General features: G+C 41.8%; 1 protein-coding gene across 1 annotated transcript in view; it reads right to left on the reverse strand.

Moving 5' to 3' along the window:
• Window positions 1-271: 271 nt before the first annotated feature.
• Window positions 272-17,702, reverse strand: part of LOC119903844 (dynein heavy chain 7, axonemal-like) — a 77,523-nt gene continuing 60,092 nt past the window's right edge. The window contains 15 exon segments of the mRNA XM_038720092.1: window positions 272-524; window positions 2,518-2,621; window positions 3,375-3,552; window positions 6,516-6,668; window positions 8,368-8,598; window positions 10,772-10,909; window positions 11,851-12,036; window positions 12,960-13,121; window positions 13,348-13,548; window positions 13,672-13,833; window positions 14,061-14,237; window positions 14,320-14,412; window positions 16,569-16,763; window positions 16,977-17,103; window positions 17,284-17,619. Coding sequence (XP_038576020.1) covers window positions 318-524; window positions 2,518-2,621; window positions 3,375-3,552; window positions 6,516-6,668; window positions 8,368-8,598; window positions 10,772-10,909; window positions 11,851-12,036; window positions 12,960-13,121; window positions 13,348-13,548; window positions 13,672-13,833; window positions 14,061-14,237; window positions 14,320-14,412; window positions 16,569-16,763; window positions 16,977-17,103; window positions 17,284-17,619 — 2,650 coding nt within the window. The 3' untranslated portion in view covers window positions 272-317.

Genomic DNA, 17,702 nt, shown 5'->3' on the forward strand with positions numbered 1-17,702 from the left:
TTATGGTAGGTTATCAGCGTGGTCTGAAAATATTTCGGCAGTTAGCCATCAAGCTTGTCTGAAACAATGTGCAACATGGTGAAATCAATTATCGCTAATAATACCGTTGTCTTATACACCAATGCACACACAGTAGTACTTCATTTATCCACAGTCAACCGAATCATCACAACACCAGTGCTATTGTTTCACAACAATACTGCCGTACGTGTCATTGTTATATTCAGTTAGATTTTTATGTACTGTATTAAAAAAAAAAAAAGAGGCCGTGTTTTCTTTTTCTTTTTAATTACACGTGTGTGTGAGATGAACAGAGACTAGGAGCTGAGCTGGCAGAGCAGTGCTACCCCTCGCCTGATCCAGTGTTCGGCCGGCACGTTGGAGTTGAGCGTCATGGCGATGACATAATTGGTGGAGTGGCCGGTGGTGGACAGGGTGCCACGCCGCTCGCTGGTCTTGTAGACAGGCGACAAGTAACACATCCTCTCGGGAATGTCCTTCCGTTTGACGGGCTTCAGCCACATCTGACAGGGAGCGAGGAGGCAGAGGCGTTAGAGGGGGGCAGCTGGGGAGCGTCGGGGTCAGATGATGTGACTTTAATATTTTAGCTGTGGCTGCCTTCTTTACCCCCATCAGCTACTTTATCATTTAGGGGTTGTTTTCCATTCACAACATTTGACTAGTAGAATAATTAAACTGGCAAATGATGGACTGATTATGTGACAAATGTATGATGATGGCCGTGGTTGTTAAAAAAAGATCAGATTGTATTGAAGGTTCAAAGGTCAGGACAGAATGCTAAACATGAAACACAGTGGAAACTAAACTGGATCTCCATTTTTTTTTAATCTAAAAATTAACTTACAAATTAGAACTTTGGGGACATAAACTTATAAAACAATAGCATGAACAAAGAAGAGTCCCCTTGGGCTGTTAAGAAGTCTTGGTTGTGCAAAAGGGATAAACTGGGCCACTAAAAAAAAAAAACAACATCTTTAAAAAACAAAACAAAAACAGTTTGTTGAGTTGCAGCCAGAAAAGTATTCATCTGGTTCCATAATGGGCGCCTCTGCGAATATTTGCATTTCAAAGCCAGCCACAGCAGCCTCTGTTGTGGATCCCCCCCCCCCCTAATAAACACATTTTAATTAAGTTCTGCTCATGTCAAAAACTGATTCTGTTAATAACTTGCCCTGAAATGTCTGAATATTTAAAAAGTCAGTCTTGTGCATTATTCATAATCACTGGATCCATTGTGAAGAGGAGAGAACAGAGTGAGAAAAAGAGTCTAAAGAAGAAGGAAAACCTGATCAGTCCTCTCTCTCTGCCACCGGCACTCTGTTTCCATCACTCTGTCAGTCTGCTTTCATATACCATATCAAGCTCTGTTAATTAATAAAAGGATGAGAGAGCAAACGAGCTAGGCTTCCTGCAGGCAGAATGTAACAACAACAAAAAGTGCTGAAGCTGCTGCTCCGTATCAGGTCCAGAGAACAAGGAGCTGTGAACATCCTCCTGGGTGCAGCTGCAGCTACAGTATGGTGCTGATTGTTCACGTTCTCCTCGGAGACTCACAATATTGATCTCCAGTTTAAAAAAAAACAAAACAGCCGTCTCGTGGTTTACAAGCTGAATAACGAAAGAATCTGCCCCATTTTCATAATTTGATATTTCCTCTCTTTGGACACCCAGAGGGATTCACAGGAGCAGAATCAATAAACCTCCTCCCCTCAAACTTTATATGAGAATTGTTATGCAACAAGGATTTTTTAAAACCTGGAGGCCTGCGGTGTTTTTCAGCATACACTGCCAAGTGATCTTACACTAAGGCTTAACAGTTCCCCACCCTAACAACAGAGAAATCTCTGCATATTTTAACTTTCAGTAAATAACTAAACAAACGTATCATCATGGCTGTTATCATCATACATCATTCAAGAGATGTTGGAGTGCCAAAATCATTTTGTAACTCAAATGGGGGATTCTTGGTTCCTCGAAGGAACTGCATGTTAAGTCAAGGTTCAAAGTTCAATCTTGATCTTGAAAACAGGCTCGACTTGCCTCCACTCGCCTTCGTGAAAAAGTTGTACCTGTAGCTGCTTCCAGGCAATTTTTTTTCGTGTCACCTCTGTCGAGGTTCCAAGAGAGCTGAGGCGATACTAAAATGTGACATGAAAACACAGCAGAAGTGGCGACAGGGGAAGCCTGCGCGGCAAGCCGGCCGGCCGCCTGCTCACAGACCGCTGCAGCAACAACGGAAAACACAGCTGGAAGGTTTTCATACCGCTTATCTGTCTTTACATTCTGAGGAATGTTGAAACTTTTTAACTTAAATCAAGAGACAGCTGTTTGTGTGCCGCATTGAAAATTACGTCACGGCAGTTTAGTGTGTCACTATGACGACCAGCTACATTACCGGCTACTATCTGCAATGGAAAACGGAGGACGGCCAAACCGAGTCGAGCTGAGCTGGTACCGGTAATGGAAAAACGGCATGTGTGTGTGTGTGCTACTCACCACAGGCATGGGGTCATGCAGCACTTTGGGGTAGGACTCAGCGAGAAGTTTGGTCTTTCTGTCCCAGCGGGCGCCATCAAGAAACAGCCCTCTAACGTACACACCTGAGTGTCGCACACAAACAGAGACAATTCAGAGGTACACGAGAGCTAGCTTAGCTTCGACCCTGCGACTACTCTGCGTGTCGCCTCTTCTAGCATCTGTAAAACTTGATGAATCTGAACTGACCTCTGTGCTGTTGTCATTAAGCATGTGAGCTGTCCTACTAACAGGGTGGGGAGAAAACAGGGTGAGATTTAGAGATAACTGACTGTTGGCATCCTGTCAGTATCACGCACTCCAATGCACACACGCTGTCGGATTTGTAGCTCGGCAGTGTAGGCTGTGTTAGTGTGATGGGGCCCCAGCTGGGGACTGATTGAGGGTGAGGCTTTCTGCTAGACTTTGACTGAGAATCTCAGTCTGTAGGCACAGCGAGGGGCTGACGCAGGCCTGCATGCAGATGAGAGGCAAGGAGGCTTTGCTTTAACTTACTTTCACACGTTACACTCTCTTATATTCAGGCAGCCTAATGTCAGTTTTCATCTGTTTGTTTCTTCTCTTCCACCTACTGCTTATTTCACTTTCCGCTTTGAAATGTCTTGTACACTTTTGAAACTCCTTCTGACTCCTTCCCTCTTCAAGTGATCTTCCTGCTGTACTTTTTCTACCTTCATTAAACGAGGAGATGGTTTGCTGAATGAGCCATTTGATCCTAACAAAAGCTATCCTAACATCCTTTTACTATTAAACCACCGACCTTCTTCTCCCTAAACACACTCAGTCTATCTTCTCCCATAACACCGTTAGTATCCTACCATCCTCTGGAGGGTGTTTATATTCGTGGTCATCCAGGACCTCAAAGTCGAAGCCGAGCAAGTCAATAGGGACGGTGTGTTTCCTGGCATAGTTCTGCTGGCTGCCTGTGAGGAAAGCCTGGGTGAAGAAGAATCCTGATATCCAGAATACAGCAGGCGTACCCTGATCACACCAGTCCTGAAAACACAGCAGACATTTATAAGCAAAACCAGCCAGAACTCAGAGGACCCAGTGGCTTTCACATGGGTTGAGATGGTTGGGGGTTCTTGGTTAGGTTTAGGTTACAACACACTTTTCTTTTACAGTTTTGCATTAATAGATGTATTTAATCATTGAAAAAGGAAAAACATACTTAAATTGCAAAATTGAACAACACTTCAACAGCGTGTTAGCGTGCAAACATTTGCTAACTGGCACTGAATACAAAGTACAGATGTCTTTAGTTTTGCAGGTGTTTGGTCATAAAGAGCTTGACAAAGATGTAATTCCATCCGATGTTGAGATATTTCAGCCTGGACCAAAATGGTGGACCGAGAGTTCGAGAGTATTGCCATCCACTGATCCATACCACTAGCACGACTAAAACCAAATATGCTGTCAAACCTTACAATTGAACTAAATCACCCTCTTGGCAGCCGAAAAGGCCTTTTATGAAGAAAAGCTGCGCAGCCCAGGACCCTCAGCAAACAAACAGGACAAACAGAGAGCTTTATATTCATAGATGCTGATAGTTAATCACTTCAGTCCATTAGGATTTAGCACTTTAATCCACACAACACAGCATGCGGATTAAAGTACCCAACCTGCCAATAACCATGCCAGATAGAGTCATTTTTTAAGTTTGGAGGAAGTAATTAAGCTCTATGTAAAATTTCTGAGTTTACTGTAATTATACTTTGGTTCACCAGAGAGAAAAGTAGAGTTTTGACATAGGGCTGACCCCCAATAGTGGAAGACTTGATGCTTTGATGGGCGGAGCCTGATTTGACTGTCAATCTCACAGTCAAAGCTTTGCAGCGAAACAACTATCACGCCATTTTGGCGATATGGGGGAGCTCAACATCTGATTTTACATAGAACTACCAGTTTTCTCCCATTAAGTTAATATACAGCCTGTTACAATACACATTTCAACCACATTTTAATGCTGCAAAAAAAAAACATGTAAAAAGACTAAAACTTTCAATAAATGGTTTTAAAGTGCGTGAATAAATCCAAATAAATCCCTCGCGGGACTTTTGGATAATTTACCACCGTTGATGAACCACACAAAGAATATTTTATGGTTTTTAAACAGCCGGCTACTTGAAATAAACCGGCGAGGAACCGCAACGTGCATGCAATTGTCATAAACTTCCCTTTTTTTTGTATGTTCCATCTATCTATTGCCTGTTTATTCATAGTGAATGAAAATATGCTTGTTTCCTGTGTGGGATGAGAACAACAACATCAGTTTTTTCGCTGCGCGCTCAGTAGAGAATGCCCGAACACGTTTGCTGAGCTTAGTACAAAAAACTAGAAGGCTCACTATAGCTTGTGTATATTAAATATGCATAGTTAACACATTGGAACTATTTATTACCTACCAAAAGCTGGACCTGTCACCTGTAACTGGAACTGTGTAAGATACATCTTTGTGTTCCTGTAAGCTAGGCTGAAATGTCGTGGGAAAATCAGCCGGGCGAACACACTGAGATGAAACTGGTGTTTTTCTTCTCAACAGCAAATAATCATGTTTTCTAAAATGTCAAGGCATTCTGTTAAGAAAGCGAGCTGTCTCAGATAAGCAACACCTGACTTTCCAGTTCACCCTGTGGGGAGTCATGGTGGACACTTCCGTTGGATAACACACACACACACACACACACACACACACACACACACACACACTGTACATTCTTTTCCCTCCACTGATTAAGGATGAACAGGAGGAACAAAGTCTTTCTCCAGTGGAACTAGAAAGGAAACATGAGAACTGACTGTTGGATGAACGTAAGTCATGTGTCTGCATGTGTTTCCCGTACTAACTCTGCCCATGAGTGAGAAACATAACTAGATCCACCCACCTCCTTTGTGTTGCCATGTGAAGTGTCTTGTATAACTCAAGTGTGACACAGCTTAAGGCAGAGGTTTGTTATGGCAGAAAATTGTTTCCTTTTACTTTTAATCTTTGCATGCTTTTATTATTGCTATCATTATTACTATTACTATTATTACTATCCTCTCCTCTCCTCGAATGTGCATTCAAGGAGAGGAGAGGATCTCTGTTCCCCAAAACATAGAAACCTAGACTGTGTAAATGATTATGCATCCCTTTGCTCGGGGCCAGATGCCCGAAGCTGCCCTAGGCGGCAGGTCGCTGGACCAGCTGTATATGTGTTATAGTACTTCTCTGTTTCTTCTCTTTTATTAATCAATTCTTCAAAGACAACTGTTTGTCGTAACTCAATTATTTGCTCAGTCCCTCACCAGCAATATACAATTTCCATGACAAGGTTCAGTTCACTGTAGAGGGCACAGCTTGCACTGATGCAACGTTTTCATGTGATACAAGCTCCTCACCACTGAAACATGGTTCAGTCTATGACAAGGAGCACTATGGTACTTCTGGAGGCTTGTGGTGGCCCAACACCTTGCTAAGACATTTAATGTTAGTTTTTATTTTAATCTCTGTATCTGTGTTAAGTAGCTCAACGTTGGTGAAGTATCCTTATCCTAAACAAAGAATAAATCTGTTTGTGCGGTTCAGTGTGTAATATTTCTGAGGATCTATCGACAGAAATGCAATATAAGATCCATAACTATGTTTTCAGTGGTGTGTAAAGACCTTACATAATAAACCATTATGTAACCATGGTTCATAAGTCACTAGATGCCACTAAATCTTACACACTGAACCTTTAAGAAGTGTTTTCCATGTGTATGCTGACTGTTAGGTATTTGCCTTTCAGTGGAGGAGTGACCATGGCGATATGTCTGCACTAATCTGGCTCTGCTATAAGAGTGATTATGAGATTACGGATTCTTTTCCGTCTCATTTCTGTTTCTTTCATTTTTATTTGTACCCTGCCTTATTTCTCCAACATACTTCTTTCATTTTTCAGCATCTTGTTGTGAACTTTCAGGGCAGGTTTCAGTACCTGTAAGAACCTGAGTCGCTCCAGGAAGTCATTGACGTAGCTTCCCAGCGGTTTGAGGCTGGGGTAGGACTTCTTCATCCACATGCCTGGGATACGGCCCTTCAAGATGCTGCTGACCACCTCCTCCAGCTCCGCAGACATCACCTCCAGCCCCTGCACATGAACGCACAAACTAACTGATTAACATCTTCTCTACTTGAAAAATGGGAGGTGGTTTGAGCCCTGTTCTAACGCTGAATCAAATGTGAGAGAAATTCAAGCTAGTCACTCAAAAATGTCTCTTAGGAGATAGGTGACAGACAGCCACATAATGGGAACTCTTGCCGCTCAGCAGGGGGCCTTTGATCCCAGTCTGAAAGACGATGTGCTCATTCCCCTTCCTGACCCTTTTTGCTCTCTCCAATTCAACCCCTTGAGACTGGTGCATCTCAGAAGAAGCGGAAATGTGTATAAAGTTTGTTTATTAAACGGTATAAAGACACACGTGTGTGTTCAAGCACGTTTTTTTTGTGAATGTGGTGTAATTAGAAGTGCAAGGCACAACATATTCAAGCACATATATTCAGATGATGTTCTTTAGTTCGCAACACTGAACTAAATAATTCTATGAACTAAATAATTACAGCCTGACTAGTCTAATGCAGTGTAATTACAGGCTATGTCCTGACGTGTGAAATCTCCAAACTTTTGGAAATTCAAAGTCAGTTAATTTCTTTCACTGAGGATGTTTTGACCTGCCTCAGTAGATGCATTCACTTCTTCAAGTGCAGGCTTGGTTTTTTATGAAATTGTACAAAGGCTTTATCATAGCTGTATTTTGGATCTTAACTGTCAAGGGTTTTAGCACATCACATGCAGCAGTTGGGGTTACTGACAACTACTGCAGCACCCTCCTTCTTGTTTTTTTTAATGGATCCGATTACAGCAAAACCACAACTCGAGTGTCAAACCAATTACTTGCTAACATGCTAAACTAAGATTTTGAACATGGCAAACATTTTACCTGTTAATAATCAGCATGCTAACGGGAGCATGTTGACATTTAGCTCAAAGCACCGCTGTGCCGAATTAAAGTCTCAAAGAGCCGCTAGCATGGCTGTAGATTACACTGTACAGTCTAGGCAAATCTAAGTGGTATGAATACACAACGGCATCCCAGAACTGGAGATACTGTATTTAAGGGTGTGAGCACAGTCCTTTTCTATGCTACAGAGGAATAGAGCACCAAGAGAAGGTCAAGAGCACTAGTTACTGATTTAGAGATTTACATGGCTGCTGTACTCCTGTCATTCATTCAAGGTCAACATTTCATTTTCTCTACAGCTCATTGCTTTATACCTTTCCCGAGTGCATAATCTAACTAATTGCAGGTAAGACACAAAATACAGAAACATACTGTACATATAGATTCATAGTTAATATGCACAAATTGCCCCTAAACTTTCACATTTACAACCCAAGTGTTGAAAAAAGACAATTATGGTGTTAGATTAGTGCATTTGGAGTGTTGTACTGAATGCATACAGCATCTGATTTCTGAAGATGTATTACCCGCATTCCCCCTGTAATCATTCAGCAGAGGTGTGCCTCCTCTAGTGAAATATTGCTCTCACTGCACACAAATGTAAAATCAATGATGATTCATCATTTGGCCTCGCTGTTTATCTAAAACAAACAAATTTGGAGTAATTACAATGCATTTGGCCATATACTGTGCAATAATTATCCATAATAACAATCCCTGTGAATGGGATCAGGACTGAGTTCAAAACCAAACAACATCTAGTCCTTACTGCTAACATGAACTTTTCTTTTACACCTAATCCCATCTCTACCAGCTCCTCCTGCGTACCTTTATGGCCTTCTGAATGTTGACACAGGAGCGTCGGATGGTGCAGAGCAGGTTGTTGAAGCGGCCCATCTCCTGCACCAGCACTGTGTTCATGCTCTGATTGTAGCTGGTGGGAAAGCGCCTCATCACTGCCTCCAAGTCAAAGTCTCCAGGCAGCTTGCTCAGGATGTCAGCTGCCACATCAAAGACCATGTCATCGGAGGATTTGGCATCTCCGCCCGAAGAGCGGGACTGATCAGAGACACACACAGCGACAGAGGACGGATGAGAAGGGGAGGCAGGACTTGTGGCTCGGATAGCTTTGACAGTTCATCATTTTCTGGGAAAATGATCTTTTGCCGTCTTTGACTTGTCAAATTATGTATTCCCTTTTTAGGAGTATTTTGCATTGGTGCTATTTTGATCCTGAAAAGGCCCTGATTTTAAGAGGTTCTGACTTCTGATTTGACTTTGCTTATATTTCATCATCTTTGTGCCAGATTGATTTAGATTCATGCTTCTAAAAGGGCACAAAATGAAAAACAATATCACAGTCATATGATTTACCTCTTTATTTTTACTACCCTAGATATTTCTCAGGCTAACCTACAGCTACCACTGTAACACCTTAGATGATGAGATCCTAAGCATAAATTCCCTTGAATCCCTCTACGAACAAACACACACACACACACACACACACACACACACACACACACACACACACACACACACAGATAAGATGGAAGGCTTCACATCATTTCCCCCAATTTGTCTCATACAGAAAAATGACACAACCTTATCAACAATTATAATAATCATTCATGCTGATAATCATTCACTCTAATTTGTGATCCTTCCACTTTCCTCTCAGTCCAACTTGCACCATTTACCTATTTGATGCTCAGTAACTAGCCCAGCGGTAATGGATAATCATTGGCTAATAGCATTGGTGTTACAGTACGGGAATGACAAATAGCTGTTTCATCCATTTGAAGCGGCTCCCTGTTTATCGGTCATTGAGACTGATGAGAGCGTATTAGATGCTAATAAAGTCCACACATGACTGAAGCCATTATTAATCTTGTTGAAAGGAGTTTATATGAATAAATGTCAGACTCCATTGATCTCTAATTTTAACTTGAAGCGGCAATGCCTGTTAAAATAATTTTGTTTGCTGTCAACTATTTGTTTGTAGTGAGCCAGGTCTGTACCTGTCTAAATAAGCGTTTGGTGTTTATGACAGCATACAGTATGTGTTCTGTATATTGGTAGCTTAAATCAGACAATAAAAATGTATAGGATGCATGCAGAGTATGTTAAAGCGTGCACATATGACGCTCTGGTTCTATATTTAGTTTAAGTTTAATTCCCACAGGAATTTAAATAAGTTTTGGCACAGTGAGATGTATTTGCTAAGTGAGAGGCACTGCTCTGTATCCTAAAATAAATAAATGGATACGCAGATAAATAAATATCCCTTTCCACTTTGCAGGAGAAGCCATACTTTTTGTCTTCGTGTAGGTCTTGATGTGAAATCTCTTATATTTGATTTGCAGCCAACATTGACTGGAGCTGGGAAGTGGTAAGATATAATTCTGAACAAGTGAACCTACTCTACAGAGCAGAGATATAATGATGTGGGATCACACAGCTCCGCCAAAGCCACTGTGAGTCACACTGTGCCTTTGCAGTGCCAAAGGACGACAACCTAATAAGAGGGATTTTTTTCTGTTCTTTGAGAAGTCTCTCAACAAACAACTAAAATATTTATTTATATTTTTTCTCTTTAATTAATGTTGCATAGCACATTTTAATGGATGGCAATAAATATTTAATGCTGACATGGATAAGTTGGTAGAAACTCGGGGAGAAGCATATTGATGTTGTGAGACAGTATTTCAGTGTCTGATGCATGTGTTTTAATTTGTGTACTTCAGTTGTTTTGTGTGTATGTGCATGTGATGCACTGGCTGAGTAGTGGTTTTCCAACTGAGCATCTGGGATGTTGGCCAAAAGGGGGCGGATTGGTTTGGGAAGCGACCCAGGGCTGCTGGCACTGAAAATCAGCGAACTTCACCTGTACCCATGCCAGGCCACAGAGCTATTTCGTGTCTGATATTTCTTGCCCAATTTTATAGTCAAAAAACCCCATGTTCATTTAATGGCATGATAACGAATTCAGGATCACATTTCCCTCTGTCTTCAGTATTATAATGACATTAATATTTAGGAAATCTTAGTTACAATGGCTCAAAGGAAATACTTGAAATGATGAGGTTTGAGCATCCAAAGATGAATGTAAACAGTCTGATATTTTTTCAATGTGTGTGTGTTTAAGCACTTGTACATGCGTGTTAATTAGTTCCTGACTGACAGCTAATCAATACGATAGCTGGTGTTTCACCGGTCCATGTGGGTTTACCTGTGTAAGCAAGATGCTGTCAAACAGCAGTTGTGTTTCAGCCTGATCCTTGGTGATATCTGCGTTGGCGTTCATGCCAAAAATCTCCGGCGACGGGTTGAGAGGCAGCGACTTGGTATATTCTATGTAGCTATTGTACTGCAACAGAGATGCAGAAAACAGAGGGAGAGGAGAGGAGTGAAGTAAGAGGACAATTTTTAACGCAACATCAGGAAACATCTCGAGTAATAACACGCATTGAAAAACAAGTCAGCTCCTTAGATTGCTGACATTTATTATAATGACTATGTAAATGTGACTTCATGAATAAAAGATGTGGTTGGAGGGGGGGCGCAGCACTGGAGAACAAAATGCCAAATAAAATTGAGCGCACCATAGATTGCACTTGTGTTAACAAATATATCAACCCTCACTGATGGTGGCTGCCTGCTGTGCCTTGTTACACACATTTTGTCTCCTAATGACTTTTTAAAGGTAGCTCAACAACAGTGCTAAGCAACTGTGAGTCCTCTAATATGCTTAGTTTAAAAACAAACACATTAAAGTGAGTTTAACTTTTCTTGAGTTTTTAAGGCAAAGATACTTCCAGCACCTCCTGGTAACTGATGGGTACAAGCCAAGGAACTATTTCAGTTTTGCTGTCCTAACTAAAGGAATGCCACATTGTTGGAAGATATATAAATAAGACTTTTGATAATAAGATTTAAATAAGATGCTGCATAACATATTCAAGGCTGCAGTGTACTATATTTTAAAAAGGTCAGACTATGTTGAATACAATGAAAACAGAGTATGTGAATATTTAGGTGAGTGTAGAATAAGTACCTGCATATCTTAGATGATAAAAGTAAAAAACAGCCCCCCTGCTTTGTATCTAAAAACAGACTTTGCCCAACTCTATGCCAAAATACTGTACTAATTTCCCCTGGTAATAACATGTGGAATTTTGTAATCTCTTTAAATCTTCTATGCATCCTTTGTGTTTACAGCCAAATCTAAGCTAAAAAAAATCCTTCTTGATGCTAAACCTGGTGATTGCAATGATTTATAGCACTTTTGTGGGATTTTCTGTTTCTTACATCTCCTTCATCTGGTGCATAGTAGAGCCCGCTGGGATCAAACTTGTAGTCCCGGTCCTCGATGAGCTTTGAGGTGTAGAAAATAGAGAGGATTGTGCGCAGGGTCCGTCTGTCCCAGTCATCTGTCACGCGGCCTCCATAGTTACACTCACCAGTCATGTAGCGGAGGGCATCAAACGGCACTTCCTGCAGCAAACAAAGGGTGCATTTTAAACTGGAACCTAAGAATAACCATGTATTATGGTTGAATGTTTTAAGAGCAGGTGAGCATTGAGAAATGCAGGTTGTCAATATGTGTGTGCAATCTTAGTTGTGTTGTGTGTATGTTCTTCAAAACCTGGCTGAAATTCACTTTACGACCTTGACTTGCAATGGAAACTGACGTAATAGGAGGTGAAAGGGTGGGGTTGTGGCCATTGTGGCATTTTCTGGAGGAGGAATTCACTTACAAATTCAGTGGGCGACACTTGGTAACATGATGAAAATGTCACTCTGTCCAAAAGACACCCTCAGTAGTTTATTGAGAACTGGAAATGGTGGAATGCTGGAGTGCTATCGGTTTGTAGAAAAATGTCAAGAGGGTTTTTGAATATGGCTGATGAAAGCAGATACTTGAGAGAAGAGGAACGCACTTCTAAAAGCCAGAATTTCTATTATGGCCTTAGATGCTGAATAGTGTGCATCTGCAAGTGACAGTCAGAGTATTATTTTGTGCCAAAGATATATAGTACGTTCATGTATGTGTATGCAAAGTGTATATATATATATATATATATATATATATATATATATTCTACATTTTATTTCTAATGCACTTTACATTTAAGAAAAACCTCAAAGTGCTACAGGTAAGATCATAAAAGCAAGGTAAAAACATCAGTGTAAAATACAGATAAATAGTGCAATAGTCCTTTTTAAAAGTCTCAATAGTCTGTATGTATGACAGAACAATGCTGTGGTAGTATACACCTGCCTGCATCCCTCACTGCATGGAATTTAGTACTTGGGGAAACATCTGATAGTGTCAACTGAGTTACAGGAAAATCATAATTCATGAAAGAAATATAAAAAAGCATCCATGAAAGGAAAGACATTTTAAAAACAACTACCTGGTACTGCTCCAGGAACATGTGCAGCTGCTGTACTGAGATCCGGAGGTCGGTCTCATTGAACTCATACGGAATGTTCCAGCCTAAAGGTCCAAACTTCCTCCTCTCCTGGGTCAGGGCGTGGAAGAAACACAGGCCGTACAGCAGTTTCTTGAACACAGCCTGAGAGGTGGATAAGCATAAATGGAAGGTGCGGCCTTAGAAAAATAATTAGATCAATAGTGGTGGTCGTTTAGTATTTCAACAGCTCAAACAAACACACTCTGAAATGCACAGCTGAGGTGATAAAAGACACAAAGGAGCTTAGGACACCCACTGATGTAGGCATGACAGATATGCAATAGCAAGGCACCTGGATACACACAGAGAATTGCACGCACACACTGACCGGCTTGCTGCAGCTGGCAAAAAACTCTGGGTCAGAGATGGGGTCCATTAAGAAGGAACGTGCAATATTGGCGCGAAGGCCCTTCGGAGCCTCATTGGTCATCTTCACTCCATTCTGAAGCACCGCCACGGGGAAAGTGGGAGACGGGTAGCTAGTCAGCCAGAGCCTGAAGTCTGGGTGAGTAGTGTCTGGGTTCAGCTCCTGCTCACAGCCACAGAGAAAAAAAAATTAATGTATTAGAAGACATGTGTTTGCACTGTTCCCATCTGTTGTATAGAAAGTGTGTGTGTGTGTGTGTGTGTGTGTGTGTGTGCGTCTTCTGACCTCACAGACTCGCTCCAGTGTTGACATCCACGATGTGGCTAAGTGGCAGTTCTGCAGAACCACCCAGGTGCCCTCTTTAATGCCTGTCTCAATCATATGCATAGCGATAGGACCCTGGCCTTGTCCCAGAGACAGGGAGGTCAGCTTGTTACCCGTAAAGCCCTAAGGGATCAGAACAGCAGTGCATATACATATACACACACACACACACACACACACACACACTTATGTAGCTGCTGTTTGAACGGGAAGGAGACAAAATACTTTTCAGTGTGTATAACACCTGTGTGGGAGTCTGGGAAACCTAGAGGATTCAATTTCTCCTTTCATTTTGAGTTTGCACATACAGCAGGCTTCAAAGCTGCTGAATTTCCCAGGTGTTTCCATACCTTTTCATCTCCGAACTTGAGCAGTGCAGCCATGGGGTCTGAGCCCGGGGAGAGGATGAAGATGAGAGGGGCACAACAGTGGCTATCAACGAAGGCCTTACTCAGGTTGAAGGGTGGCGCTTCGATGAAGGGACGACCCAAACTGTTGCAAACAAATTCCTGTACCATGGGAATAACCTGGGAGACACATAAATGGAATGTGTATTCTGTGTCCTTTTAACCTGACGTAATTTGCCGACTGTTCCAACTCAGTACTGACCTTGTCTGGTCTGAGACAGCGGATCACCAGCATCCTCTGAAACTGGCTTAGCCTCTCCTGCCACTCATCAGGGAAGGGAGTTTGATGGGGGTTCTGCAGATGTGCACAACACAACCCATACTAAATTCACACAGCACATATATATCTAGGAGTAACTTCAGATTCCACACTGGATAGAAGATCCTGTAGTAACGGGTTGAACAAAATAAAAAAACGCCTAAGTCATGAAGTGTGGTTTTTATAGGTACCATAGGAGTACCTGAAAAAGCAACACAGATGACAAAATTACATTTTTTAATGCCGTTAAGAATGAGGAAATTCATCAGGTCACCTTCAAGAAACATGCAGCTAAATGCCTTTTTGTCAACTTTCCTTGGAGAGGACAAGGGACGTTCTGGGGTGGGGTTGCATTGTATCGAGCTGTTGCAAGATTAAGCAATGTAATTAAGCAAAAAGAGGGGTAATCTGTAATGTGAATAGGGAGGACAGTAATGCGTACCAGGAGCTAGATAAATATGTATGAAAAAGCAAAGACTGTGGAAGAGCGGAAGGAGAAAGATGTGGGGGAACAGAAAAGCCACTGGGTACTGGGTCAGAGCAATATGTTTGATTCATTCGTAGAACAAGTGTTCCAGAGGAAGTGAGCAATGGTAGCGGGAACTTTTGGAATTATTTTCCCCAGGCTGTTTGTGGAGATACTTCTGGCTATGTGTGTTGGCAGGTGCTCTGAGACGGATTCACCTATTTAGGGTCTCCTGGGGCTCCTCTTTGTGTACAGGGGTGTGTTAGTGCGTGTGAGCCTGAGTGCTTGTGCGCTTGATTGAACAGCTGTTCTTGCGTCGAGATTGAATAAATGTGAATTCCACAACTGGAACAAACTAGATTTAATTAGATAGAAGTGTTGTGGCTGATTCTGTTGATTATAAATCAAAGATGGTGTGTGTGTGTATGTGTGTGACAGCAAAGAGACAAGCATGTGTGCCGCACACATGTTTGTGGGCACCACACGTTGATTAAACAGCTGTTCTTGTGTCTAGATTGCATGGATGTGACTAGCACAACAGGAACAAAAAAGATTTAATTAGATAAAACTTCAATTTTAGAGTCTTTACAATTCAAAGACGGGGGAGGGAGCATGTGTGCATCATCTACACCTGACAGGCAAATTACTTACCTCCCACTTTCTTTCTTCCCTCTCCCCTTTTACTACATTTAAACTAATAAAACTCAGTTATTTGACATAAGTTATAAGTTAAACCGTTAAATCTGGATCACTGAATCAGTGAATACTTACAAGATAGAGTAACAACTGATTTAAACAGTATGTAGTAGGCATGTTATTGTTAATATACGGTGTGTATTTATTAACATTATCTAACAGAAAAAGAATAGTATGAAACAGTGTGTGAAATTTGAGCATATATAGCGGTACACTGAATGGAGGGGCTGCTGCTAATTCAGCCACAGTGCAGTTAGTTGGGAGTGTTAAGGGATCCCACTGAGCTACCCAGCTGAGCTGCAGCGTGGGCGAAGCTGGCCTGCACTTGCTCCATTTCTCGTCCGACCTCACTAACACCGTTTTGCTGAGGTTTGACTGCATTCCACTCAAACAATGTCTTTACCTCTGTATACTCAAATTCTGCAATATTGTATTTTTGGAAAGAGATGTTTGCTCTATACTTAACTTACTTGGTCAGACATTATCTGATTGGGCACACTTTGAAAGATTGGCTGCAAAAAGGGTTACATTTTGAATTATTTGAACTTTGAAGTAAATCAAGCCGAACAGCCAGAGCGGCACTCATACAAGGTTTGCCCTCTCTTCACAGGCAAATAATTGCTCAAGTTTGGTGTCAAGTAGTTCTGCCTAGGACTGTGTGTTTAAGGCCTTAGTGTCCAGATCCACTGTTTGTTGACAAAATCTCTGGAAAAACCCTAAATATCTTTACCATTTGCTCTATAGACTTTGCTCCTGTGGCACCTTCACAATTAAATCTGCTGGTGGTCTTAGAGGCAGAAGACTCTGTAAATGTGATTTGTTATTTTGTGGTTTAACATTGTGTCCGTGCTAAATGTGACACAGTCTAAACTGCTAACCACAACACATTTATAGTTTCTTCAACAGAACACCAGCCATGCCCGCCATAGTAATGTGCATATTGACTAAATTTGCCTTGCATCACAGAAACATATACAACACCCACAGACAGAGCCCCACCAGACCAGCCTGTCAGCTTCATGACACTCACTGGGCTGTCGTAGACCTTCTTCCACTCATTCCTGAGGCGAGCCATGTCTTGACGCAGACCTTTGAAATGAGCCATCTCATCCAAGCGGCAAGTCTCATCCCAAGACTTTTTGGGGAGCCAGATGCAGGGATTTGAATAGGGGTTGTCCAGGCCCACACCGCCCGTCAGAAGGAAGCGCCACTCGCCCTCATCCACCTATGACATGAATTACCGTCATGCAGCTACTGAAGTGTTAACACAGTGGAGTTGTTGAACCTGAATTTGTGATTTGAAGGTTGACCATCTGGGAGATTATCTTGGAATAAAAATACTATGCAAATTGAAACAACAACAACATACAGAAAATCTATAGCAATCACAAAGAGCACTGATTGCGTGTACATGTGTGCAGCCTTTGTATATTCCTACCAGCTTGTTGTGCATGAGCAGATTGACACTGAGGCAGAAGGAAAAGAGCAGCTTATCCTTCTCAAACAGCGAGCGACACACATTGACATATAGTGTGTAGGTAAAGTGGTCTCTCAGGATCTGTAGTCTGAAGAAGATACATGTGCTAACACTTTAATAATCTTGTTCCAAACCAAACAGAAACACAACAAGTTCACAACCTCACCCACACTCATGCACTATTACTAGTCTTACATTCCTTTTGTTTTTAACAGTTTACAATGTTTTTCAATCATATTTGGTTAGTGCATTTGCCAGCCCTGCTTACCTCTGCTGCAAGTCGTCGCTCTTGTCTGAGTTGTCAATGGAGCTGATGAAGAGGTTAATAAACCAGGTGAGCGAGTACTGGTACATGGGCTCAATGTTAGCCAAGTCAGCAATGGAGAAGAACAAGATGGCTGAATGCACGGCGATGGGAGTGTAGCCCATGCGGGTCTCATCAATCTTCTGCTCTGTCTTCTCAGCCACAGCCTGCTTCTCAGTGATCTCATTGGCTAGCACTTTGGAGCAGGAGAGGATTTTGACGGCCGTCTCGTCCTCCAGGATGTTGCCCTCAGAAGAGGAGAGCACCTCTAAGATTTTGTCCTCAATCTCCTTCAGTTGTCTGACAAAAAAGGAAGGATTTAACATGTCTTCAGTTTCCACTTTGAGGAAGGAGAAATTTTATTTGATTAGTTGAAATTATTC

The sequence above is a fragment of the Micropterus salmoides genome, unplaced genomic scaffold (assembly GCF_014851395.1).
Source record: "Micropterus salmoides isolate LMB-PRFRI ecotype aquatic unplaced genomic scaffold, ASM1485139v1 Ms_hic_scaffold_15, whole genome shotgun sequence".
Lineage (NCBI taxonomy): Eukaryota > Metazoa > Chordata > Actinopteri > Centrarchiformes > Centrarchidae > Micropterus > Micropterus salmoides.